The sequence below is a fragment of the Sander vitreus genome, chromosome 23 (assembly GCF_031162955.1).
Source record: "Sander vitreus isolate 19-12246 chromosome 23, sanVit1, whole genome shotgun sequence".
Taxonomy (NCBI): Eukaryota; Metazoa; Chordata; class Actinopteri; order Perciformes; family Percidae; genus Sander; species Sander vitreus.
In genome coordinates, this window is record NC_135877.1 from 7,711,202 (window position 1) to 7,738,790 (window position 27,589).

The following is a 27,589-nucleotide window of genomic DNA, read 5'->3' on the forward strand; positions in this document are numbered from 1 at the left end:
AGGTCAGCGCTAGTTGGCGGTCACTCTCATTTCGCCAGCCTTTTTTTGTCCACAGATTAGTTCTGAATGTGAGAGATAGCCACGCCCCCTGATTTGAATTTAAGAACTGGAAATAAATAGAGAGGGAAATCAATAAATGTGACATTAGGAAATAAAAGTCCACAGAAATAAATAAATGTGGATTTATGAAATAAAAGTCTTTTATATTTATTTATTAATTTATTTATGTATTTATTCATTTAGTTAATATGGATTAAAACGGCATTCCATATTCTTTACCTTACCTAATGCTATTCAGGTACAAATGGGGGACACAAGCTCAAAAGCCAGACGTTCGCCAAATATTTTACATATTTTATTCTCACTTCCTCTGACATCATACTGAAATTTGTTTCATAAGTAAACATCATCACAAGTGAACAGCACCCATTTTGTTTTCTTGATTATTTTGAAGTAGAGCTAAAAATGACCTCTAAGTATATGTTTTTGTGTAGAAGTGGATTGCATATAATTGAATGTCATTTGATTGTTGTTCATAGTAAAACTAAGCTTTGACCTTTGAAGTAAATAAACAGCAGTCAATATTTTCTGCATTATATCTTTGTAAAAAAATGAGGTGTAGACTACTGCTTGAAGACAACAGAGTGCTGACACTGTACCATTACCACATTTGGTTCACTATAAATGCAGCACAGTACTTCAGCAATAGAGAATCTTGTTACAATGTTGTTGCCTTCCCCAAACACCTTAAATAGTGCTCTCATTGTCCGCGTCTTCTTTGTTTTTGCCAATGCTGATGTTGGCGTATCCATTATCCGCCGTTACCCTCTAGTCCATTTTCTTTAGCTTGATTCCTCAGTGTTTGTTCTTCTGTCTCTTGACAACTGTGCGGTAGACGCCTCCCCAGAGCATGTTAGAGAGGAAGTAGAGTCCAGTAATCAACCCCAAGAATGTCATTCTGAAAGTAAAGTATATTAGAACAGGTTACGTTTAGTTTTTTACTTCATTGAAGGGCTTTCATTTGGATTTTTTTGTCTTAGTTCCTTACAAAAATTCTTCTATCAAGTGAAACTGCTATACTATAGTACCAAACAGAGTTAAACAACTGTGGGATTAGCGAGAAAGTCACTAAAAGAAAAAGAGAGCTGTAAGTGCTAGTGTAGGTTAAATGTAAAGCGGATAATTAGCCTCTGTAATGAAGAATATGACAAAATCAACTGCGTTGAGCTACCGAAGCAAGACGCTATCAGTTTACCGCTGCACGTCAGCCAAGCAGGAGGCAGGACAGCTGAGCCGGTGCAGACAGTTTAAAGATTAAAGTGGAATCCGCTCCACGTACATGTATGCATAGTTATGTCCAATTACATGTTTAATGTAGCCAGCCTGTCAGACTGGGGATCAGATCGTGTGTTTGTGATCTTGAGTAACCAGGATTCGATGATTTGAAAATAGAAGTGATCGCCCAAGCCTATATGAAGGTAAATATGGTGCAAAATGCGAGCTCTTGCAGCACCCTACTAGGGCTTAGTTGGGGTCAGCAGCAATACCTTTCACTCAGTCTGGGCAAACATGTGTCTTTTAATCTTAATATCTACAGTACCTAACAACAACTTTGTTGCATTCCGGTATGGGAGAAAAACATGCTCTGGTTTATTGGCATTTCTTTAAACCAATTGCAAACATATTGGGCGGCGCTGACTGCCGTATGGAGCAACGGCGCCTCGGCAAAATAGCCTCGGGAAGGAACTTCAAAAGTTGTTTTAGTCGTGCAACAGAAAACTCAGATTGGACAGTCTGGACAATTGGATTGTCTGGATTTACCCTGCAGAGATCTGAGAGAAGGTTGACCATAGGCCTCATAAATCGACCAGAGTTTAAAATGCCAACACAAAGGAAGCCCAGGGAAATGGATATCCGCGCTAAAGAGTGAAATCCAGCAGAATTTCCGTCGGAAACGGAGCAATCCCGGAAGTGGAACATCGTGGATATAGACTACAGAGCCCCAAGCTCCCAGGAGCCACATTCTAATTAATGATGTGAACTATTACTGCAGGTTCACAGTAATCAACATTTGATCACATTATTGTAGCATAACTATTTGCAAATGGAGTGTGTGGAGAGTTGAGCAACTGTATCTCAATCCATGTGTGCGTATTCAAATTTTTAAATATGTAAAACGGAAATGTGAAAAATACAGACAAGTCATCGGTTACAACTCGGTAGTCATCTCAATCGACTGTCTTTTTACATGTGACTTTTGCTACACTTCTGTCATGGTAGAGATCTACACATCGTTCTGTCTAGACATTTAGACATTTACAAATCACAGTACACTTGTCAATCTGAATAAAGAATTTGGAGATTTTTTTTAGACATTTGTAAATCTGATTACGCACACACACACTGAGATACAGTTGCACAACTCTCCACACAGATTTAAAAATTGTTTTGCTACAATACAATAGTGGCCCCGTAGTTACCACGCAGACTGATTCTCAGCATATCTTTAAATGGTGAAATTAAGTGCCGTAGCCTATTGCAAAAATGATAACCTTGGTAATAATCTTTCCACAATGAGAGGACTAATCTACTTTTTTGCAGTTTGACTTTTGCAATGGAAGGTTTTTAAATGAGGCCTTTGAATGTATTAACACAGACTCCTCCTCCCATGATGGATTAGGATCACACACAAGACCTACAGTACTTCATACCTGCTTTCAACATTGATTGGATTTACTTGTATTTCGATTAGATTGGTTTGAATGTAATCTAATGTAAAACATGTTTGATTCTCATCTTCATTTTGACATCATGATAGACAAAGATTTATCGATACAATACAGAGTCTGGGTTGTGTATCCTTACCACAAAGATATTAGAAATTAAAAGGGATTCACACTGGGCTATAGGTCATAGACTATTCTGTGAATATGTTTCATGAACAGATGAGGCTCCACAGGTACAACATTTTATTTCCGCCAGAGTAATAAATCAATGTTATCAACCAATATTAATTGGTTCTGACCTGATAATGTAAAAAAAAAAATGTATATGATCAGAAAGCATGTGATAAACTATGACCATATTAACAAAGTGAACCAATAAAAAAACAACTCACTAATGTAGGCCACTGCAACCATTTTTCTTCTTAAAAAGCACTTTACTGAGTCTGACACATGCATTTTAACACTCCGTTATACTTTTAAACTAATCTGTTCCCATTCCACGAGCAAGCAAAAGCATGAAAATACTTTTCATGTATTCAAACTCTCGTTTCATTTCAAAGTCTCCCATTTTATCGGATCAAGAGAAAAATGAGGCATTTTTTTTGTTAATGCTTTCCCCTCATCGGGTGCACTATTTGGCTTTCACAGATAATACTGACACATAAATGAAATACCAAGACAACTGGGTAAAGAAAATCTTTACAATGAGATTTTAAAACTCGGAACAATCACATAACCATTTGTGTTCACAATTGTGGATTTAAAAGATTAAGGCCGTACATGAAGTAGTGAGTGATATTCCCTGACCATTTTAAATACTAATTAAGGGTAACATGTTACCGACCTTGAAGTTAGAGCAGCAAGCTGTGTTTTTATAGACTCTACGGTCACGATGCTGCTGTGTGCTCAACGGAAAGGAATTAGAAAAACACACCGCCAAAGGACCTGCAGAAAGACACCAAGATTATGAGCATTCATCTGATTTTATCAAATCGATTTCTTCAAAATATACATTTCAAAATGAACAATTTTTTCCTTATCGATTTCTTCTATTTCGTGTTAAATAAGTTAACTGGTTAACAATGTCAGTGTGTGCAGCAGTGTGATTTTATAAGAACTGTCCCCAACTTGTCATACAAGAAGCTTAGAATTTAAGATTTGTTACAAAATCTGCATTGTTAGTCATTTTTGTGATCACAATACAGACAACTTACCAGTAATTTGCACTGAAACACAGGTAAATAGTACAATATTTCCTCAGTGCATCTTAAAAAAAAGACCTTACTGTAGAGTTAGATGGGAAAAACAGAAAAAGTATTTACCTGAGATGCGGCAGTGGTAAAGTAGCGAAAGTACCTGGCAGGACTTTGTGGTTGAAGTCTTACCACAAGCAATCTGTAATCAGTAACACAGCTTCTCATGTCAACTTGTTGACCATGTAAATAAAAAGCCCTCCAACCCATCCAGCACTCACACACACCGACACGCCCCCACACACAAACACTGCTCCGGTTGAGTAATGTCCAGCAGGATGTTTGTCTGACCAGCACCGAAAGGTTCAGAAGAAGTAGAATACATACTTGATCAATTCAATGTTTACACTCTGTTGTTACAGTTCCACACAACATACACAGACCCAAATACACACACGTGCTCAGGACCTATACATGCACTAACGGAGAGATGTCACAGTTCGGGGCTGCCCCATGGACAGGCACACCGAGCAGTTGAGCGATCTGTGCCTTGTTCAAGGCACTCAAGGGCACTACCAGTCCATCACCGTGCTTGGCCCGTACAGGGACCTAAACCTTAAACCCTCCGGTTCCCAAGCCAATTCCCTATGGACTGAGCTACTGCCAACCCAGAGATTCAATTCCGAATGCAAACACACACTCACACATCCTCCTCTGTGAACATCATAAGCTTCCCAAATATCCATCCTTTTATACGCACAACAAACAGCAGCAGCATGAAGCTGTCCAAAGCTTATTTTACAGGCCTGCTGTTTCTGTTAGTTTTCTGTTTTCAAAGACTGAAATGCTTTTCCTCTCCTGGAGAAATTCAGCTTTTGTAAGGCTGGGTGTTTCCAAGGCCTGATCAAAGTCTTCCTGTCCTATTGATGGCCCCTAACAATGGCTTCCTCTCTTTGTCCTAATCGCGCATCACATCGCCTAATTACATTTGTTAGAGTACATCAGATATTAAAAATACCCACAACATGGGATTTTTCGCCAGCTATATTTCATATTTGGTAATTCATATTTTCATATGCCATAGAGAGTTTAGCAGATTTACAGTTAAAGGGCAAGTTTACACAAACTACAAAAATATTTTCTTGCTTACTTTGATTGGTAATAGTTGATTTTTTTTTTTTAATCAACCTGCATCACCATTTTGAATGTTATTACGCCATTGAATGGGCATTACCAGTGGTTATCAGCCTCAAAGATATGGGTTAGAAGAGGCCTGCTACACCTACTAGTAGGTTCAGAAGGCCGTTATCATCTATTCATGTGGTAATGGTCGCTGTTAGTGTGGTCAGGACCCCTTGGCGTCACTTTTTGATGCTCTAAAAGACTTGTAAATTCTTCTAAACCAAAAGCTACATAATGTTCCAGCAGGAATGTGATCCGGAATTGGGAAGCAATTATCAACAACATTGGCAACGAAGCGAGCGAGAGACGCTGCAGTTACGTCTTTTGAACGGTGTTGACGTCTGCGCAATGACAGGTATCAGGTGTGATCTAGCATCTACCCAGCATCAGAGGAGTTTGAATAAATTCTAAGGAGTGTCCTCTCATTTGAAAAAACTGTGTTATCTGTAATGGCGCATTGTCAAGGTGTGTATTAGTTGACCATTAACTATGTTGTGGTTCTAATTCAAAAATATGTTGAAATGAATGGTTGACCTGATAAAGAAAAGTACATGTTGTTAGCCATGCTAGGTCTACCATTGAAGTTAGGGGCTAAAATAGGATAACTGCAACTCTCTATGTTACCTGTCAACTAGTTTACCCAGAAGTTCCGACTCATAAGCAACATACATTTTTCTTTGAGAATTTTACCCTCAATTTGAGCAGTCCACTCAGGACATCGGATCGATCACTCAGGACGGACGTTAAAACCAGGTCCAAGTTGGGTTTAATACTACACCAAAAGAAGACGCATACTACAAACTTTGGTGAGGAGAAATGTATTTGGTTTATTTGATAGAAAACAGATTCAGTAATTGCTTTAAATACAGAAAAAAAGCATGTTCAATGTGAGGGATTTTCGATTAGTAATCCATTAAATTTGAATACATTAGATTTCGATTTGGAAATCTGAAGGATACCTCCAGTCTGAGCTGGCAGTACTTTTCAGCGCAGTATGCTGCAGGCTCGGCACTCACAGCTGGTGATGTGCTTGTAGGTGTAGTGTCTGATCTTTCGGTCAAAGCACTGCAGAGTCACTGGTCTCTTCTCTGAGCTCAACTCCTGACAGCATCTGCCCTTCTGCTCCACCTGCAGGTCACCGTGTAACACGACACTGTTGCGATGAGCCAAGGCACGGTGGTTGGGGGGTGTCGGAGGGGAGAGGAGACAAGATGTGTTATTGTAATTTCACCAAGGCAAGGCAATTTTATTTATATAGCACATTTCAGCAACAGGGCAATTCAAAGTGCTTTACATATAACATTACAGAGCAGTTAAAAACAAATGTAAAACAGATAAAATACGAGAACAAAATTCATAGTGCAGTATAAGAAATTAAAGAAAGGCAACATCAAAAAGAAAGGTCTTCAGCCTTGCTTTAAAAGAACTGAGAGTTTGCGGCGGACCTGCAGTTTTCTGGGAGTTTGTTCCAGATATGTGGTTAAAATGAAGGAAAGTCTGAGCCAAGGCCCAGGTGGAGTAGGGAGGGAAGATGGAGGAGGGAGAGGGAGTGAAACAGACAGAGGCAGGAATAGAGATGTGTTAATGTGTCCTTAACCAGAGTTCAAATTCAGGAAAGTCTCTAAAATCGACATCAGTACGAACACTAAAAACCTCAAAATGTGTGAATTGCTATTCATAAGTGACAGGTATATATTTCTTACCTGGGCTGAGACACACATTGGCCCTGACACACAGGTATCTGCATGACGGTGGTACAGTTGTCTACGGTAACATTGATACTGGTCACCTTCGGAGCACACCTCTGGTTACCTGAAGTCAGGGGAAAATTATTACGGGAGGCAACGTTATGTGCGGGATCAAAACACTTTATCAACTTTACTCTTTATCAAGTTAAGACTTGACTCACATGTAAAGCAGCAGTGTTGATCATCCCAAATTCTGTCCTCCTGGGGAATAGATCACAATAGCTAAATGTTAAATGTTTGTTGTTCTACCTATTCTTTACACACTTACATATGGCTTGGTTCTAGTGTATCAGCTTTTGATCCCTTTTCATATGGTTTACCATCCCCTTAACCTTTTACATTTCTTTATGTACCCCGTGTAGCAAAAATGATTTTTTTCCCACACCCGATAAATATGAATGAAAAACTTGTTTTAGCTGGTGGGAATTGCAGTAATACACGAGTTATGACTGTAGAATAAGGCTTGTAAGATGTTACAGTTATGAGTTTTAAGCAACAGCAGGGGGTGTGCAGTACCTCCTGACACTCTACTGTGGGACAGACTCTAGTCTCAGTCTGAATACCCTCTTTGCTGCAATTATATGACAAGCAGGGATGGGCGGCATCCGTCCATCTGTCTCCAACCTACACACACAATGACAGATATCACGACAAGACACAACAGTACAATGATTCATTCCAATGTAAAGTCTGAAAATGTGGGGTTTTTTTCCCTCTAAGGGAGAAGAAACACCTGCCTTTACTGTCATCAGATTAGACACAACATACCTTGTATGTTTTTCCATTATAACTGCACGTCTTCTCAACTGAAAAATGAATGGTGGTGGAATCACGTGAGGAAAAGAAAGTCTCTGAGATTAAACCAATTATTGTAAAGTATTATGACGTGCTAGTGCTTACCACAAATCTGATCACCACAGCAAGAGGTGTTTACCAGTACAGCATTGGGGCCACAGAGGGGAGCTGGAGGAGGAGGTTTTGGAACACACTTCTCTGTGCGAGTCTGGTTGTTACATGTACACATATTACAGCCGGACTGCCATACCTCACCAGGCTGGAAGACAGGTATAGAATTTAATCTAGAATCCAATCTAGAGACAGAGGTTTTACTATTTCGGCACTGATGATACAAAGATACTCACCAGTATGGGCTCACCGAGTGGTCCTTTACAATCTGATGGAAGAGCCACAAACTCTACATTAACACTAGTTATGACAACATATGTCTAGGTGTTAGAGGTGTTGAAATTAATCAAATAATCGATGCATCGAATCGTGGACATGGACGATGCGGCATCGATAATCGGCCGATTATTATCGATTATTTCTGTGACTATGTAGTAATGCAATGCAATGTATGCCTAACAACCTTTCTGTTTATATATTCTGTTATGTTTTGCACATTCAGGAAGTGCCATGGGCTCAGTGCTGTAGTTTTATGCATCCAATTCATTTAGTATTAGAGCACTGCAGAATGTTTTGTTTTTGAAGCTTGAAAAGCTATGAATTAAATATCCTATATGGCTTTAATAGAAAAATTTATTTGACGCATTGTGATGCATCGTAATGCATCGAGATGCATCGAGATATCGAATCAAATCAAATCGCTGACATGATAATCGTAATCGAATCGGGAGATCAGAGAAGACTCACACCTCTACTAGGTGTGAGTGTCAGCCTTATAGGCCATGTTACTCACAGCCACAGTCAGACACACAGATGTCAGAGTGATTTCCTGCCCTGAAGAGGCCCCTGGGACAAAAACAGCCTGCCTCGTTTTTCTCGAGGGAAGCTCCTGAATATTGTCTCCTGTAGAGCCAAAACAGAAGACAAATAGAAATGGTGGAACTCTTGACAGGAGAACATTTGGGATTTAATAAAGTGAGAAATGTCCCAACGAGGTGGTATTTAGTAAAAGTAAACTTTGCAAACCCTCCATCGCAGAAGTCATCCAGCTTGTTATGACATTCTCTGTAAGCCAATCCTTTTGGACATGTCACATCTGAAACATGAACAAGAACAAGTTATCATTGACATTTTTAATCAAAACATCATTACAGGTCCATAAAACACAAATGTGTGCAAAAACATTAAAAGATACTGTACGTACTACAGCCTCCATCAGTCAGTCCTCTCCAGTCAATACAGAAACCAGCCTTCTTGCATTCATCAGCAGCTTGTTCTAGTGAAGAGCAAGGACCATTTCTGCATGAATCAAACTCACAGTTCTTCTTTTTGGAGTTCAGATTCATGTACCTGCTGCAATTTGAAAAGACTCTGAGGAAACAGAATAGGATAGATTGTGAGTCAATAGTTAAAGAATATACCAATATACAACATACAACAACTCAAAACATACACAGAGAGACATACAGCCAAGGTTGAACACCATTGAAAATACAAGAAACAATATAGAACACTAGCATATGTTTTCTAGGGTGGTACTAGGTGGTTGCTAGGCCACTACTAAGTGGTTGCTTGGAGGTTGTTAAGCTGTAGCTTGGGTGTATGGGGTGACTCTGGGTGGTTGCTACTATGTGTCTGCATTAGTCATATAAGTAGCTGTTAAGTAAAGGAGAAGATCTGTGCCTCTCCTTCATGATATACAGTGTGAGTAAACACACTAATTCTCAATTCTACCATCACTTCACTAAAGAGGTGTGTGTAGCTTACGGGTGGTCTAGCAGCTCGCATAGTGGGCTTGCAGGGCAGGGGGTGGGAGTGGGTATGATAGTGGGTACAAGACAAGGTATGTCCCTTGGTGAAGAAGCACATGCTGGCTTCAGCGGGTCAGCGTACACCCAGTCATAGGCCGTCTTATCACAGCAGCTGTCTTCCTCGATCTGCCCTCCTTTACGGATACATGATCCACCACCACATACACCTGGAGAGAAGATGGAGAGCTGCAATCTGATGTCTAACATACACAAATACATTTGAATTGACATAAACACTCTATATACAGCTTTTAGCCACATTTAGCACATGTTTATGTTTCTCTGGCCCACATGTAGACTATATAAACTGTATGTAGTCATTTCAGCAAACAGCCCTCAAACAAGCAGGGAATATCTAAAAAAACAAACAGAAAGTGGCTGGTGAAAAAAAGTAGGAGTAAAATGTGAGGAAGCAAATTGGGTCACAGACAACAAGTTTCTTTGGGATTCATGTTTCTTTCTGCCCTCTAGTAGTCAGAAAGTGTTTAACACAGCTTTAAGCTAAACATAATGTTTGGCTTTTTTAGCCTATAAGCTCATTAAGCAGCATGTCGGCTACTGTTGAAAAAATTACAGACAAGATTAAGCTATTAAAATTCCCAATAGTCTGTGAGATTTTAAGGGGTTTTTGCATTAACTGAAAATCCACTCTACACACAAACACCTACTGTTAAAATGGATATACAATATGCACTTCACCACACACATGGACCATCCCTTTTAATCCATTACCCACCACATTGTCCCTGGGTGTTGTTGAGGAAGTGCTCCATAGCCAGACTGACCACCAGGGTATAAAACGGACTGAGGGAGACATAAGAGCGGACTTCTGGGATGTAGATTGACACTATGTACCCCGTGGTCTCAAACCTCAACCCATGCTCCTCATATGGCGGCTCAATGGTTACGTTGTTCAGAGTGGCCTAGGGCAGATTAGATCAATAGCAAACCAACTTGCTCATTATTTCAATAGAGTATAATATTCTTAAATAGTAGAGCTTAAGTAAAAAAAAATCATTCTTTAAAAAAGAAAATGATTATCAGCATCTTTGTAGCCAAATAGCAAATACATTGTTTAAGGAGGCATGGTGACATAACATACTATAAATAAATACAGTTGTATTGTATCCTACCTGTACTTCAAACATATCGGGAAGGATACTGAGTGTAGCTATGTTGTTCTGATATTTCAGGATGATGCCTTTAGCACAGGAGCCTTGGAGGCCCTGCACACAATAGAAGTTGTCCACAGCAATGGTCAGATTATGACGTGGGGACTGCTCCTCCACCAGGATGTAGGTGCAATCGTCCAGGAAATTAAAGGTTACACCTTGGAAAGAGATGTAGTGGGGATCTCCATATAGCTCACAGCGACCTAGGGAGGGTAAGAGGTGATTTTAGTAGGTATGGACAGAAAACGAGAAATCTATTAAAAAAAAGGATTAGCCACATCAGCAGCATGGCTCTAGGGATGGCCTTTGGTAGGTCGGTAAATTCACCACTTTCGTGAGGACTAAAATATCTTAACAACTATTGGATGGATTGCCATTGAATTTAGTATATACTGTACATTCATGTATCCCAAAGGATTAATTGTAATGACCTTGGTGATCCCTTACTTTATCTCTAGTACCATCATCTGATCAAATTTTACATTTGTCCAATAAATCATTACCCAATACCTGCGAAACATTCCCATCGGCCTCAACTGTCAGCATGTTAGCATCAGCGTGCTGATGTTAGCATTTTGTTCAAAGCACCAATGTCATAAAGTACAGCCCCACAAAGGGTGGCGTTATAAAACCAATAAGGATTGGTTTAAGAGAATTGGGCAAGATTACTTGATGATCTTGCAGCACTTTGAACTCTAGAGTAAAATACCCTGCCTAACCACAGACAATAAACACTCAGATATTCAGTAGATATGTAGAGGCAAATATTAAACATAAAAAAGATAACGGAGGGATAAATGAGGGCCGACAAGAGCAGTGGCAGAGACAACACTTACAGTCACACTTCCATGTTTCACAGCATCCATCTGAGACTCTTGTGACCTGGTCTCTGGGGCAGTTTGGGATTGTAGACTCTGGACAAACCACCGAAGTCAACTCTATCTTCCCATCTGTACAGTTTTTATGAAAGCAGTCCTCTGTCCACGTCTCACCGCAATTCCACTGTTCTCTCCTCTTCAGGTCTGTACACTTACACACTGGTGGAGTGGAAGTGTGCAATGTTTTTTCTGTCGTCATTGTTGTGCCTGATTCTTCAGAGGTTGTCAGTTCAGTGGTAGTAGTCCCATTTGTAAATTCTTCTATTGTTGACATCTCGGGGGTATATGTTGTTGGTGGACCCATGGTATATGTAGATGTCACTGAATGAGACTGTGCTGTTTCTGGGAAGGTAGTGGGAGAGGTCAGTGTTTCAGTTACTTCAGTCGGACCTGAGGTTTCAGCAGATGTAGCATTGGTTTCAAAGGTGGTTGTTGATTGAAGTGTTGTTGCTGTTGGCTGTTTTGTTGTTGCTTGAAATATGCTGGTATCCGTTGGTATAACTGTCTCTGTGGGCTGTGATTCTGTTGAGGCAGCAGTTGTCATTGAAATAGTGGTGCTCATTCTGGTCGTAGATGATGTGGTGCTCGAGCTAGTAGTGGTTACTGTTGTGTTTGTCACTTCTGTAGGGGTTACTGAGGGTACAGTGGTAGTTGAGGTAGTTGTTGGTGTAGAGGTAGTGGAAAGCCCAGTTGACCATTTTTCAGTAGTAGTTGAGACATTGGTGATCGTTTTCATTGGTGTAGAGGTGGTGGGGGGCGTTGTTAACCATGTTTCAGCTGTAGTTGTTGGTGTAGTGATGGTGGAAAACACGGTCGTTTCAGTGGTAGTTGAAGCAGTTGTAGTTGCTGGTACAGAGGAGGTGGAAAGCACAGTTGACCATTTTTCAGTAGTAGTTGAGACATTGGTAATGGCCGTCATTGGTGTAGAGGTGGTGGGGGGCGTTGTTAACCATGTTTCAGCTGTAGTTGCTGGTGTAGTGATGGTGGAAAACACGGCCGTTTCAGTGGTAGTTGAAGCAGTTGTGGTGGGAGTGGTAGACGTAGAAGTGGTGGCAGGTGTAGTGGTGGGTGGAGGTGCTGTTGGAGTAAAGGTGGAATTGAGGTGTGGTGTTTTTAAAACAGGTTCTGTGCAGACCCATAATATACTGTAATCTAAAACATTTAAAAGCTAACTGCCACAAAACCCATTTTATATTTTTGTATTACTGCCTGACAATAGATGCATGCAATAGTAAATGTAGAGGTATAATTCATACTTACGACAGTTTATTGTTCCATTTTCACAGCGGCTGACAAGGATAACATAAGAGAGTCAGAAATATCTAGTTGTCAATGTACCGGTAATTTTCTAAAATTATATTTTTTTATATTGGTTACAAAAAAAATTTACACATTTAGACATACTGTATATACATTATGAATGGCCTAACTTACCACTTTATAGACTGTATCATCACCGCTGCCCCAGGCTGAATGACAGTGTCATTAAAATAACAGGTGCAGTTCCTCAATTTAGTGCATTCACCAGTATTTTCATCATAGTATGGCACTTCCCTTGAACATCTGGGGTAGCAACCTTTCAAGAATAAACAAAATGTGTTCTTTATGGTTGCAAATGGATTACTAAACACTGCCTAGAAAAAAACACTCAATAGATATCTAAATTGTGAGGATTTCATTTAAATTCCAGGTTTGTGTGCAATACTGCCAGAAATTGGACACTAACTAAGTTACATTAGGACATTATTTTCACTTTTCATTTTCATTAAATTCAACTGATGACTGAGAATTAAGTTATGTTCTTATATTTGAATACAACTGAAAAAAGTCTGCTTACCTTCCAACTTGTGATTGATGTAGTTGTCTTTGCCGCAGGTTAGCATCTCACCACAGGCCTCATAGTGCCAGCTACACTGGCCTTGCTCGTTGTAGAAGTCACAGTAGACCGCTAAGGTTTAAATTATCCCAAGTTAAATTATGTTTTGCAAACATCCAATAATAATTGACACATTTCTCATGATATGAATTGTTGGCTATATTGATTGATTACTTTATTTATGCGTATTGCACAGTGTCAGTCCTCTGCATAATGACAAAGAAATATTTTAATATTAATAAAACATTATGTAAAAAGTATGTGAAATACTAGTTAGAAAGAAACTATGATATTTACTTTCAAATTGTCTGACTGTAATGTACTGTATGTGTCAAGTTATTGAAATGTTAACGGAGAGGTGATGCAGCTTTAGCATTCTTAGCATAGCCCTCTAAAAAAGTGAGTTTTGCCTTGTGACGTCACAATTTAGTATCAAGACTCAAGTGACTAGTGCTAACTTCTTTTTTAAGGATTTAAGTTTAAAATTGTTATTAAATGTCACATTACTGTTACCTCCCTCCCATCTGAAAATATGGCTTTAATATGTTTAATAGTTAAGTTTAAACTAATGTTAGTAAGGGGGGGAAAAGGGTCTTAACTTACGGCACAAATCAGGTGTCCTCCATTTTACACACACATTCTGGTCGCTGCAGGCCTCTGCGTAGGCTGCCACAGCTGTGCAGAAGCCCAGAAACTTCCCTTCAAACTCACAGGAGCAGGACTCCTGCACACAGGCTTGGTAGTAGCGATCTGGCTCCACCTGGGCATTGTAGAACACCCAGAATAGACGTTAATGGCTCTCTATAAAGGGTATTACTGTACGTGTTGGTAGCATGATAAATATGTAAAATGCATACTTTTAAGTGGCAATCATTGAATGTGTCTCCTGTAATGATCATACAGCGCCGCTGGGCCCAGGCTAAGCAGTAAGAGTTGCGTTCACATGGAAATATCTCAGTGGTCACATCAGAGCAAGGTGGTGTGGCGGCTTTCCAGCTGTTGCCAAATGCCAGGGGACTGGACACCACTAAAAGAATAAATTCTTGTGTTATTTTGACCACCATGACAAAAGTAAAAGTCCGTCATAAAACAAAGAGAAGACCCATATACCTGCTGAGCCACTTATCTGTAGGTCATTCATCTCGTTGGAGTCAAAATTCCCACAGAGGCCGCACACTCTGTTCTGCAGGAGAGATGGTTAAAAAGTTCAGAAATTACACTTAAAATTAAAGGAAGTGCTGACTTAGATGGATCTATCGGCGATGGTCAATGCTGAAACATAATGTTTTCTGATACTGCCAAAGTCGGACATTTTCAAGCAAAAAGACATTAAAATGTTAAATTGTCCAAAATGTGTATTTAAGATTTAAAAATTCACCTTATGTTGAGTAGTTTCTAATATTATTTTATACTGAGGATCAAAGTGTGTAATCACAAGTGATACATTTACCACTACATTTTAAAAACACTTACCCTCCAGTTTTCACGCAGCTTTATGGTGAACCGGGTGTGTTTGTCCCAGATGAGAGTTATCCCTCTGCTTGGCACTGAGATTATGATGTAGAGTCCCACAGTGTGTGTGGAGTAAAGGGAATGGTCCTGCAGAGTCCAGCCTTCATGATAGCGTCTGGTCACCTTCATGTCACTCAGTGTCAGGGTGACCTCGCCCTTTTAGGACAGCACAGGTACAACTCATTATGACAAAATATTTTTTTAATTAAGGAAGAAGTTACCAGACTTAACTGATTCTATTGATCTGCCATAAAATCCAGCATATATTTATTCTTTAATGATGACTGAATGATCCGAGTATGTAACAACTTATTTGACTCGTAAAGTGTGTGAAGATGAAAATGAATGGATAGAGGAATTGATATTACAGTATAATGATAGTAAGATAGATGATAAACATGTGGACAATAGCTCAGGGTCTTAGTGAAGAAAAATGTGAATGCCAGAAACAGTCATCCACCTGCAGGTCGAGGACGACAGAGCGAGAGCAGGTAAGCGCCTCATCACAGCAGGGGACACTCTCCACTCTGACAGAGAAGGTGCCATTTCTAGTTCCACAGTCATCCTGCAGTAAAAAGATCACAGTTAGAAACATACCCTTGAAGATATGGTAAACTTTAGCCTATATATATTTTTTTTAATGCCCTGTAGTATTTAGTTGATATACTGTGTCCTTTACTGTGTCTGTGATGCATTGGAGGCCAAGGCTTCAGCAAAGAAACATGTGAGCAGTGGATTTTGTTTCCACTTTCATGTTTGGTCTCACCTCTACAAGTGTGTACTGACATTGTCCATCAAAGCGGTACCATTTGGAGTCAAAGGTCTGGTAGTGTCCATTTCCGTAAACTTGACATTTCCCAGGGCACGGCTCGTCTTTGCAGTGCCACTGACCCTGACCACAGACACTGCAAGATAGAGTGATGTAAGCCGTTCAGTCAGCCTCTGCATCATGGCTTCATTAGCTTTTCAAGGAAAAAAAGACTTTTTGAATTAACAAATAGGAAAGCAGCAATAATGCAGGCGTTACCATGTTTTACAGTTGGTTTTGACATGCTGTCCTGCACTGAATACTTTGCCACTGTACACACAGGTGCAGTTGTGCAGAGAAACACAGTTTCCACGGTGATCTTCGTACTGGTCATTTGGGCAGTAACAGCCACTCTCACAGGCACCCTGGAAATCACACCAAAAGAAAATCTTTTAACTCAAGGAAATGTTTTACCCTCCATCACAATTAAGGAAACCTGTTTTGGAAAAAGGGGATATGTTAGGGATGCAATTCACTGACAGGAAGTTTATGTAAAAATAAAAATGACAGATTTCAGAAGTAGTTGCTCTCAATTGTGAGAAAAAGCATCACATCACCACAAAAATATGTTCAGTAATAATATATTCTATAACAATACAAGAATAAGCAAGCAGTGTACACACACACACACACACACATACACACACACATCACACACACATATATATATATATATATATATATATATATATATATATATATCTGTTGACCTACCATTGGTTTGCTGAGACTGTCACAGGTTTTCTGAGCTGTGTTAACAGGATTCTTGGAGCAATGAACACAAACCTTCCCATTTCTGCACCCTGATGCAATCAGTCATGAAATTAAAACATTATTATAGAGTTAAAGGGATTTCTTATTAACATAATTCTGGGTGAATTTCCAACAATGGAGCAAATGTAACGAAGGATCAGTACAATGTATTTATATTTACCACAATCCTGAGAACATTTCAGTTCTCCGTTCTCACAGACACTGCAATAGACACAGAATTTGGTTACATATATAACAGATATACAACAAGTATGTGTACATCACCGGGGTTGACTACACAAATGAGCATACTACAACAGCACTGGGAAGATTTGGTTAGGGCAGACAGTGAGTAATAGCCTCAGCCACTGGAAAAGTAAACTACAGATGTAAAATGTTAAGATAAATGGTATTCAAGCATTTTAAGTGTCTGTAATCTGTAAGTACTTAGATGGTCAGCTCACCACTGTCGACTGTCGATAACAACAGACCCTGGGGGCGTTGTACCGCGGTAGTAGTGACAATCGCACTCTGCCTTTGGGGAACAGATGTCTCCTTGGTTCAGGTGAGTTCCCTCTGGACAGCCACAGCCCTCCACAGGAGCGTCTTCCAGCCAACAGCGAGGGTCAGGGCCAGACAGGGAACGGCATGTGTGGTTGCAGGCTTGCATGTTGTAGGAGAATACTTGGTTCTTCTGACATTTCAAAGCTGCAACACAACATTGGACATGGACTGTGAACAATAAAGTTGGACGATGCAGACAGAATAAATTGTATATTTATCAAAGCTGAACTCACTGCAGTTGGTGGCTGTCCTCCAGTCACCAATTACAACACCCAGATTGGCACAGGCTTTGGCATAGCTGCCCAGGGCAACACACAAGCACTGCAGCAGACTGCTGCCACAGTTACATGTTCTTTGGATGCAAGCCTGAAAATAACAATACATTTTTTGTTAACAAGTCGCACATTGATATGTCAACGACAGTTAATTGCTAAAAATGCCAAAACCTATTAAGGGTTAAGTTCAGTGCCAAATTCTTACCGTGTGGTACTGATCAATTGGGATATAACCATGGCATGGAGCAAATACTCCAGTTGGGTTGTTCAATACAGAGCACTTTTCATCAGCAAATATTTCTGCAAAAATACATATTGAGATCATGAAATATGTTTGTTTTAACCTCGTAGTTAAAGCTATAGTGCGTCATTTCTGTCTCCCCCATGAGTAATTCTAAGCAATGACAACAAAACTGTTGGCGTGTCCATATGACACAAGCCTTACGTGATCGCGCACCACCCCAACCCCTCCTCCACGCAGTTGCTAGTAGCCACGGAGGACACAGAGGATCAACAAAATATCATGGACTCTTCAGAAGAGGTAATTATCTTAACTCGAGTTTCTGCGCAGGAAACTCACCGGACGCCACAATCTTCTGAACACAGCCATACTGAGAAATACAGAGAGAGTTGTGTGGAGCTGATAGTCTTAATTGGCTTTGTAGCAACTCATTTGGCAATGGCTTGAATGTAACGTGATTGATTCGTTAATATCAAAAGTTACGCACTAAAGCTTTGAAAGTATCTCAGACAAGCAAGCAGGTGCAAACTAATTAGCATTCCAAAGTGTAATATATTCTTTCATGTCTGATTTTCTTTTAGACAAATAAAACATTATGTATGAATTTAAACACATATTTCCAACATTTTAAAGTAACAATTTTATTACTAATTGGTACCATTGTCTGTGTTGATGCAGGTGCTGGGTATGTTCACCGGACAAGCACCCACACTCCAGGACTGAGCAAAAGGTTGAGCGGAGTTCTCGATGATCCTGCTGCTGGTGGTGAAGTCGTCTGTGGTGTCGCTGTTGTGGTTTCCACAAAGACCTGAATGACGGACCGACTATGATTACCCACGCCAGAGCATATAGACAGTTTTTTTTGGTGAATCTCAAAGAATGTCGACGTCAATATATTTTGGTTTGTTAGTAGACTGAGATCCTAACCTGAGATCACCTCTGTGTGGTTTCTGGGTGGGGTGATGTACAGCTGGATTTCAGGAGACACCTGGACTTGGATCTTCATACCAAAGGATGTGTGGACCTGGACATACATGGAGGACTGCCAGAAAACCAGAGCGTGATCTGACAGGCGACAGAGTGGTAAGTGATTGGGTGAGTGGGTTAAAAAGCCATTATGGACGGATTACTAGGCTACCAGACATATAACATATTTCAAATTAAGGTCCAGTCAATAGATGCAATGGACAACAATTCTCCCCATTTTGTATTTTTTATTACCAGACTGATGAAGTTCAGTGATCGCCTGCTCTCCGACTTTAACCATGTTGTTTGAAAACATATACATTTCCTGCAAATCCAAAAAAGAAAGACATTAATATTCAGTGACTGTACATAACTGTTGCTTGACATTTGTTTGACAGAACAAATTGTTTTAAATTCAACTCTCAAAAACTGATTGTACCTGAGAAAGCAGAAGAGTGACTGTTTCCAGAGAGGGTGCCTCATCAGAAAACTTGATTGTTATCGTCCAGTTGAGACCCTTAAAGAATCATTTTTAAAATAAACAGTGAGTATCATAAAAAAAAGACAACATTGGTTAATGTTATATGGTGGGGTAGTGGGAGTAATATTCACCTGTGAAGCCACATATGTACATTTACCGGGGAGGGCATATTGTTTGCCATCAAATGTTGTCACAAACTGCCCTTCAATGAGACATCTGGGGGGGCAGTTGTTTTCAGAGCATTGCCATGTCCCACTGTCACACACACTGTGGAAAGAAATGAGGATAAAATGTAAATCAAAAACTTCAAATAGGATCATTATATTGATCCCAGATGGAAATTTGCAATTCATGGATATTCGATATGTTTTTCCGCTGACTTACCATGACTGACACTTGGATGTGCGCACATCTCCGGGTGAGTATCTCCTACCAGCAAAGACACAGGGGCAGCTGGACACACTCACACAGTGGAAGCCATCTGCATGATCATTAAGCACCTTGCCTACAACACAAATGAATATACCTTTTATTATTTGGCTCACGCAGGCAAATAAAAAAAAGCAATGAAACAACATGTGAAGAGCTACATCATGAAGTCAGGCAGTGCTCACCCTCTGGGCAGACACAGGAGCTGGTGAGTTCTTGGTTGGAGAATCCAGGGTTTGGATTTGAGCAGCTGGGAACAAAGGCCGCACCCTGTTCTACATAAACCAGGTCTCCTGAACAACTTGGCTCCGCTGCATTAACCCACAGAAACATGCTCATCAAGTGTCCAAACATGACATTTGAGCCAAACAATTTGAAGATCTTTAAAATCTAGTTTGAAAGAGCACCTACCACATTTGGTTACACTTCTCCATGTCTTCCTGGCATAGCTGTTGTTTCCACACTGTTGGATAACTTCACTGAAGAAAGAGCAGCCGGTGTATTTGCTCATTTCATAGCCGTAAAAGTTCTCTTGACAGAGTTGGATATATGGCCCAGCAAGCGCTATGTTTGGCAGACATTCAATGATTTTGGAAACAAAGTCCTGGCATACCTGCAACAATCATCAGAGAAACCAACTGAACATCTGGAACTAGGACTTATATTGTATGGTGTTGGAGTGTTCAAACTAAACAATTTCATGTTTAAACACAGCTGAATAGACTGCCTCCCAAAAACGTAAATTTACAAAAAAAATAAGTTGCAGTATGACACTTATGACACAATATTTTGGCATTATGTTCATACCCTGTATTTTCCTTTCCAATGAGATCAATGAGTGAAAAAAATCCAAAGAAAGTACATACAGAGGAGCAGTACCAACATTCACTCGGTTGTGTTTGAAATAGTAACACTCAGTTGTTGCAATAGTTAACTTACTTCATTCACAGCGGACACAGGATCTCGGGTTTGACATGTGTCCTCAGGAAGTACGCTCTCCTTAACCAACTGGTTCTTGTTGCCTGATATCATGAGAATTGTACATTCTTAGAGCAAACTGTACGCAAGCAAATGTCAAAAGTTTGCATAAACATAATGTGTGCATTCGTATAATCAGCTACAGTAGAAAAACTCACATTTAGCATTCATTTTACACTTATTGTTTCACTTTACTTTTGAAATGTTCTCTCTTTTTTAAATTTAACATCACAAACAACTAAACAAAAGCTTACCAATTCCACAGAAAACTCATTTATTGACTAGTATAACCACTATTTGTACTATTGCTGCTACCACCAACACAATATTTGCTGCTACTACTCAAAGTATTTCTGCTAATGTTACTATTGCTATAATACAATCTTGCTATCAATTCTAGTAATTTAACCATCATACCTGGGACGTTGTGTTTTCCACACAGTCCAGTCATGTCAGTGCTCAGCTTCTGCTCTAGCTCCACCTTAACAACAAGTATAAAAAAGAAAAAAGGCTTCAGTGGGTGGAGGTAGTGCTCTGCAGTACCAATTACTAATTATTATTATATATTATATATTATATGGATATGGGATAGGCCTATGGATGATGTGTTCATGCATCTGTGTGCCTGTGTTTATGCTCTTGTGTGTGTCTACTGTAAGTTGTCAACTCACCCGCAAAGAGTCTATTCCTCCCGGTACATTGTGCCAGGTGACAGACAGAGGGAGCAGCGAGCTCTTCAGTTTAGTGTAGATGCCGTAGTGAAAGATATGCTGGTAGGTGTGGTCGTATGGAAGGGAAACACTGTCAACAAACAAACAAACAATCAGTAGGGCCTACAGATAGATGCAGACAACGTTATCACAGTGGATTGTCTAACAAAGTTAAGACCACCGTCGGCCTTTTTTTTACTTACTCACTTCTTTTTGATTTAAAAATAAACAAAAACAGGATAAAACTAGTTACATATTAAGTATTACAATGTCCACTTAGTCACCTTGCAGAATTGCCGCAACACTCTTTATGTTTTCATTTAACTTAACTATGAGAGGCAAACTATTAATAATGCAGTGGCCCAGAGTCAAAGCCAATAATCAATTAACAATAATAATATTTAGAATGCATAAAAACGACATGGCTATATAGTATAAATGTCATCTAAGTGAATGAGTTGTGCCTTTTGGCAAAACACTTACCTGCAGCATTCTCATACTTTTACTCTAAGTGTGGCTGATTTAGTCTTTATCCAGCTCCTTTCCGATCATGGATATGTAATGTGATATAGCAAATAATTTGTGGTTTGATTATAAAATTTGTCTGTGTCCTTGAGCAGAATAAAAACAAGCGTGAAGTGAAGTGAATAATGTGATTTTTTTTTTTTTTGATTATACATTTTGAGTGTATCAAACTAGATCAAACTGATTCATCATTTGGTTTTCTGTGTGGCTGCAGTGTTCTTGTAATGAAGCTGCATCACCTTTTCTTCTCCACCAGGATGCTCCCATTCTGCACAACAGTCCTGACTTTGTTGATTATGATCTCAACTCGGACCAGCAGCCCGTTGTCACCACGCCGTGTGGTGATATCACATTCCACCCGGTTGTGGGTGAAACGGGTTAGGGTGAATGGGCAGTTGGAGCGAACATAGTAACTTGAACTGTTGAAAGTCTGGACGACCCCGCTGCCAAATGTCCTGCAAGTGTCTAATCACAATGTACTGATTAATACTAGACAATGGCTCAAGACATGACTGAATTCAATAACGAAGCAATACAACTGTAACAACAGAGTGAAAAAAAATGCCCCCTGCACAGTTAATAAAGTAGCCTATGTCTTTTTCTTGGAATAATTGGAGCCTGTTTTTTACATGAAGTGCCCTTCCAGTAAAGAAAACGTGATAAAGTGCCCTCTAGAGCAGAGGTTAATTTTATTTTAACAGGACCTTTATACCTATACCTTTATATGTCATGCTTTCCACGATGAGCCTTTGCTTACAATCTCTTCCAACAAACATTTATAGTACCTTGATATATAAGATAGTATACCGTATACTACACTATAGAGCTGGAGCTGAATATTTTTGACCAAATACATCAATATCGATATTGCGACCATATTGTAGAGTTGGCAATAGGTGCTTTCACAAAATATTTACACAATGAGATTTTTGATAAATCATCCATAATGTGGATACAATGACTAAGTGGTTCAAGGGAAATAATGGAACAGCTAGAACAGTCTGGTAAGTTCAGAAAATTACATCACTTTACTGTGATGCAGCCTTTGGAACAAGGAAAAGACAACACTTATGTCATATTAGGATATTACGATATCCAAAATCTATAATATAATATCTACTTTCATATCACGATATCAATATAATATGGATATATTGCCCAGCCCTACTAAACTATCCAAGGATGGTGTCAGACTAACATAAAACATTAATACATTCACATACACAAGCCACATACATGCCCTTCCAGTGTAGAAAACGTGACAAAGTGCCCTCTAGGGTGCCTGTGTCCCACCAATTCAGAACTCAATAATGAAATCTAATAGCTTTGAATTATTTTTGTATTATTCCTCCAATCATGAAAAACAAAGCAAATTCACTTTTTGTACATTGAAGTGCATTATAAGAGTTTTGAGAGTACCACTTTAAGATTAATATGCCACATGATTAACTATTATTTCAAGTCTATACATCACATATCATGTTACAGTACAACATGCAGTGTAATTAGCTTGTGCCTAGCTCCAAAAAGCATCGAATAAATAGTAAGAAATAGAATAAAATACTATTGGATAAAATAAACCAAATAAAATAAAAAATATTTGACAAAAGACACAATAAAACAATTTCAGTGAAATTAAAATGTGATACAACAGAATGACTTTCAGAAATATACAACCCATACATATAACACAATAATTAAAAATGTATCTGTGTCCGTATAATTAACTGATCAAGATTGATTGATTGATGTATACTCACATTTCTGAGTTTCTGTTGTTGTGACCGATTCCCCTGGGCTTAAAACTAGGAGAGAAATACAGTGTCAAAGTGGAATTAAACATGACTTATAATATAAAATTATGAATAATTAATAATGCCAGAAACACCTATATAGCAGGAATGTTATTGTTATACCACACACAGTATTTGATAAAAGCATATATACAGTAGATACGTTGTTGTGGCGACTGCTTCACTCATCTTAATAATAATAATAATAATAATAAATTGAATTTGTATAGCGCTTTTCATGGACTCAAAGTCGCTTACTTATACTTATATACTTATCTTATATCCTTAGTTGCTTTTATGAGGAGGATTGTGACTCGTATGGTAAATAAGCACTCGCGGAGATCCTTACGTTTGGTTCAAATAATGCAAGCTTTATTACGTCAAAACAAAAAAACAAAAAATGATCACACTGTGTACGCTATGGTCACTAAACTGTTTTTCTGTCCACCTCTCTTACTCAAACAAAAGAACTCACCAAGCTGTCACCCAGCCCCTCATTATACCTGCGAAGGTGACCTAATTAGGAGGAGGAGCGGAGGTGGCCGTATTCTAGTCATTATTTTAAGTTATTTCTCCAGATTTAAAGTCCAAAATTGAATCTAACAATTTAGAAATGAAAGCTAATGAAATAGAAAAATAAAGTAAATACAAATCATCTTGTTTGTTTTTACAATTAAATGATTAGATACCAATAGACTTATTATGGCTCCAACATACATAATGCACAGATAATACACATCAGTGGTGAAAGTATTCAGATTCTTTAAAAAAGTAAAAGTAGCAATTGCACAATATTAAATGCTCCATTACAAGTTAAACTCCTGTATTGAAAATGTCACTTAAGTAAAAGTATTATTAGCTGACTCTACTTTAGTATCAAAAGTGAAAGTACTCATCATTGAGAAAAATAAATGCTCCTGTCAGTGTAAAAATAATTTCATAATTATATTATTGGACTATTGAGTGCTACTAAGTGGTTTAATCTACAACAGCGCATCATATTTTATACGATCATCGTAAGTTTTGTGTAAACTCTTAATTTGTAAAGCAACTATTAACTGAAGCTGTCATATACTGTAAATGTAGAGTAAAAAGAACATTTTTTGTTTTTGAATTGTACGGCAGCAGCATGAAATTGAAATACGTACAAGTACCCAAAATGTGTACGTAAGTACAGGTTTTAAGTAAAATGTCCTTTTTTTATTTCACCACTTCATGTTACACTGATGCACATTATTTTTTCCAACTCCCGACTGGTTAAAAAAAAAAAAAAAAAAAAGAAAAAAAAAGAAAAACTAGTGGAAACAACTATGAAATAATTTGATACAATATGGCAAATTTTAAAATATTGCATCTTAATCATTTTGCTGTTAATGCTGCTAAAATTCAGTAGTAGCTGTGGTCTCTTTTTGGACATATTGTAGCATTTTGATTTTGAAATATTCTTGTCCCCCGCCGTTTTTTTCTGATTAGAAGAACCAATTTGTATTCCAATGATTAAATAAACATTTGCATGGTACCTGAGGCCAGTGAAAAGCAGAATGCCAGCATCCATCGCTGCGAGGTCATGCTGCCTGATGCTCTCTCTGTGAAACCAGGAGGAACTGCACAAACAGTCCATCAAATGGTTTATATATGCAGTGTCCATATGCACACACCCTTAACCACCCACCCTGTACGGGGAAACTAGAGATAAAATAGATAGATAAAAAATAACTCAGATTAAACATTACTTTCAGCATACATACGGAAATGATCACAAAATGCTGAAAGATGAATGAATTCCAAGCATATCCTGCTCGTCATATTGCATTTACAGATGCAAAAATCCCTCTGATATTTACTCCCGTGGGAAATTGTGAGTGTGAAAGAGAGAGGTGAGGATGGATGCACAAACACATTGCAGAAGACTCAACATGAACTGCTAAAGAGAGTTTGAAACTTAAGCCTGTTCTTTTACTGTAATCCTTTAAACCTCTTGTTTCCTGCCAAAAATGAAGAAAATCCATGTCATTACCTCACACATAATAGGTGAAATATTCATTCCTGTAATATGAACAAAGAGATGCTGCCTTTAGCAAACGCTGGTGAACCAGACCTTGCCAGTTAATAGATTGCAGAAAATGATTATGTGCATGAACCAGGATGTAGTTGTTTTTCAGTTTGAAAGCTGAGGGAGAGTACCCCATGACATTTGAAGACTTGCAGCTACCTAACCCTAAATCACTGAGGCGGTAAACAGATTAAGTGGCCACCCTAACCCACCACCCGTCAATTGAGATTTTTTGAGCCAATTCAATTCTTAATGTGTGTAGATATTATTTGTACTAAGGAGTACTTTCACTGCATGTAACTAAAATGTAACTAAAATAAGATAAGATAAACCTGTATTGATCCCAAGAGGGGAAATTTGATTGTTACAGCAGCACAAAGACTGTAGTAGTACAGATACATAGAGAAAAGTAAAAGAATAAATAATACAAGGTATATTAAAATAAATCTATAGAATAGAAAAAAAAATTGAAAAATATAAGAACATATGGACACGATTCAGTGACAGTGGTACAGTATGGTTAAAGTGACAGCAGTGAAAGTCTGTTACCAGACTGATGACATGATTAAATGATGGCACTTAGTGTTTGTCTGTATTAAATATAGAGATGTAATATCACTGTAATAGAATATGACGCAAAAATCTGAAATCACAACATATTAACATAATATAGTATAATAATATCATAAATGATGACGGTATGTGATATAATATATATATATATATATATATATATATATATATATATATTGTGAACAGTGAACTATTACTAAACTATAACTGCTGTAACTTGGGATTGGTTGAAGGTCAAACTAAATTCAAATGTAAGTAGTGTATTAAGTAGCTAAATACAATTGCTACTCTCAACATAAAAGAAATAAAGAGTCAATAAGAGTAACACACGCTATATTAAGGATTAAAACACCACATCATAGACATGGGAAATATGTTTGGTCTGTCAAAATAAATTATTGGGTATATTTCGATGAAGCAAGAGCCCATTAATAAACTCAGAAATAGCATTATCAGTGGAGGAATATAACTAAGTAAATTTACTCAAGTACTGTACAAGTACAAATTCAGGATAGTTGTACTTTACTTGGGTGTTTTCAACTTGTACTACTCAATAGTTCTACTCCACTATATTTCAGAGGTAAATATTGTATCTAAAGCTGAAAACAGGGCTGTTTTCTGACACAATAAAAAGTTTTGTGGTTCTCAAAGGACGGCGACCCTACAAACGATTCGATGATCCTACAGAATATGATGCATTGCTGTAGATTAAACTACCCAACATTAAATAAGGGAGTTAAAATGAGCTCAACCTTGAAAATCTACCAGGGGTCCACGATTCAGAAAATGTCACGATTCGATTCAATATCGATTTTTAGGCTCAGGATTCGAGTCAAAATCGGAAAGAAATACGATTCTCGATTAAAAAAAAAACAATTCACAGTATGTAAATGTAGTTACTTTCCCCATGTGATTGCAGTAGACATACAATATATTTTTTGTTTTTATATTAAAAAAATATGAATCGGTAGAGCTTGAATCGCGATTCGAATGTGAATCGATTTTTTTGCACACCCCTAAAATCTACCGCAGTAAAATGCAACGTACACATTAATCCAGCAGTAATCAGGAAACATTATACTGCACAATCACTACTTTTGTACTTGAAGTACATTTTTATGATAATATATACTTTTACTAATGAAGGTTTTGAATGCAGTGTGTTTTAGCTTCTAGCTGTTTGACTTTCTTCACCAGCTAACTAGCTGCTAACTGGACAGGTAGCACAGTGGGTTTATCAGAGCAAACAGCTGCATGTGGCTGCTGGACACATGGTTAATGAGAGCAGTGAAACTAAGCTGTAACGTTGCAGTAAATGCCCCATGAAACAAATGTCCCATAAAACAAAAACAACGTTACCTATAAGAGCCCATACAAGTTTGTTAAACTGCAGAGTTGGGCGATAATTCTCATTGGTCAATGCTGGCGACCTCTTT

The 27,589-nt window shown here is 38.5% G+C and overlaps 1 protein-coding gene across 1 annotated transcript; it reads right to left on the reverse strand.

Annotated features, from left to right (window-relative positions):
* Window positions 1–6,085: 6,085 nt before the first annotated feature.
* muc5e (mucin 5e) lies at window positions 6,086–25,096 on the reverse strand. The gene is made up of 40 exons (XM_078243212.1): window positions 25,048–25,096; window positions 21,974–22,199; window positions 21,171–21,300; window positions 20,917–20,980; window positions 20,461–20,543; window positions 19,933–20,134; window positions 19,707–19,832; window positions 19,477–19,597; window positions 19,224–19,359; window positions 19,051–19,128; window positions 18,867–18,936; window positions 18,573–18,710; window positions 18,304–18,453; window positions 17,610–17,704; window positions 17,363–17,495; window positions 17,030–17,273; window positions 16,747–16,787; window positions 16,527–16,615; window positions 16,032–16,177; window positions 15,771–15,909; window positions 15,465–15,569; window positions 14,966–15,160; window positions 14,603–14,675; window positions 14,350–14,519; window positions 14,096–14,252; window positions 13,454–13,564; window positions 13,051–13,192; window positions 12,877–12,905; window positions 11,575–11,775; window positions 10,700–10,941; window positions 10,303–10,489; window positions 9,523–9,733; window positions 8,960–9,126; window positions 8,773–8,851; window positions 8,549–8,655; window positions 7,992–8,023; window positions 7,750–7,903; window positions 7,618–7,655; window positions 7,366–7,473; window positions 6,086–6,229 (listed from the first exon to the last, which is right to left on the reverse strand). Exons 1-40 carry the CDS (start codon window positions 25,094–25,096, stop codon window positions 6,086–6,088), a joined length of 5,112 nt encoding a protein of 1,703 aa, XP_078099338.1.
* Between the last annotated feature and the right edge of the window lie 2,493 nt (window positions 25,097–27,589).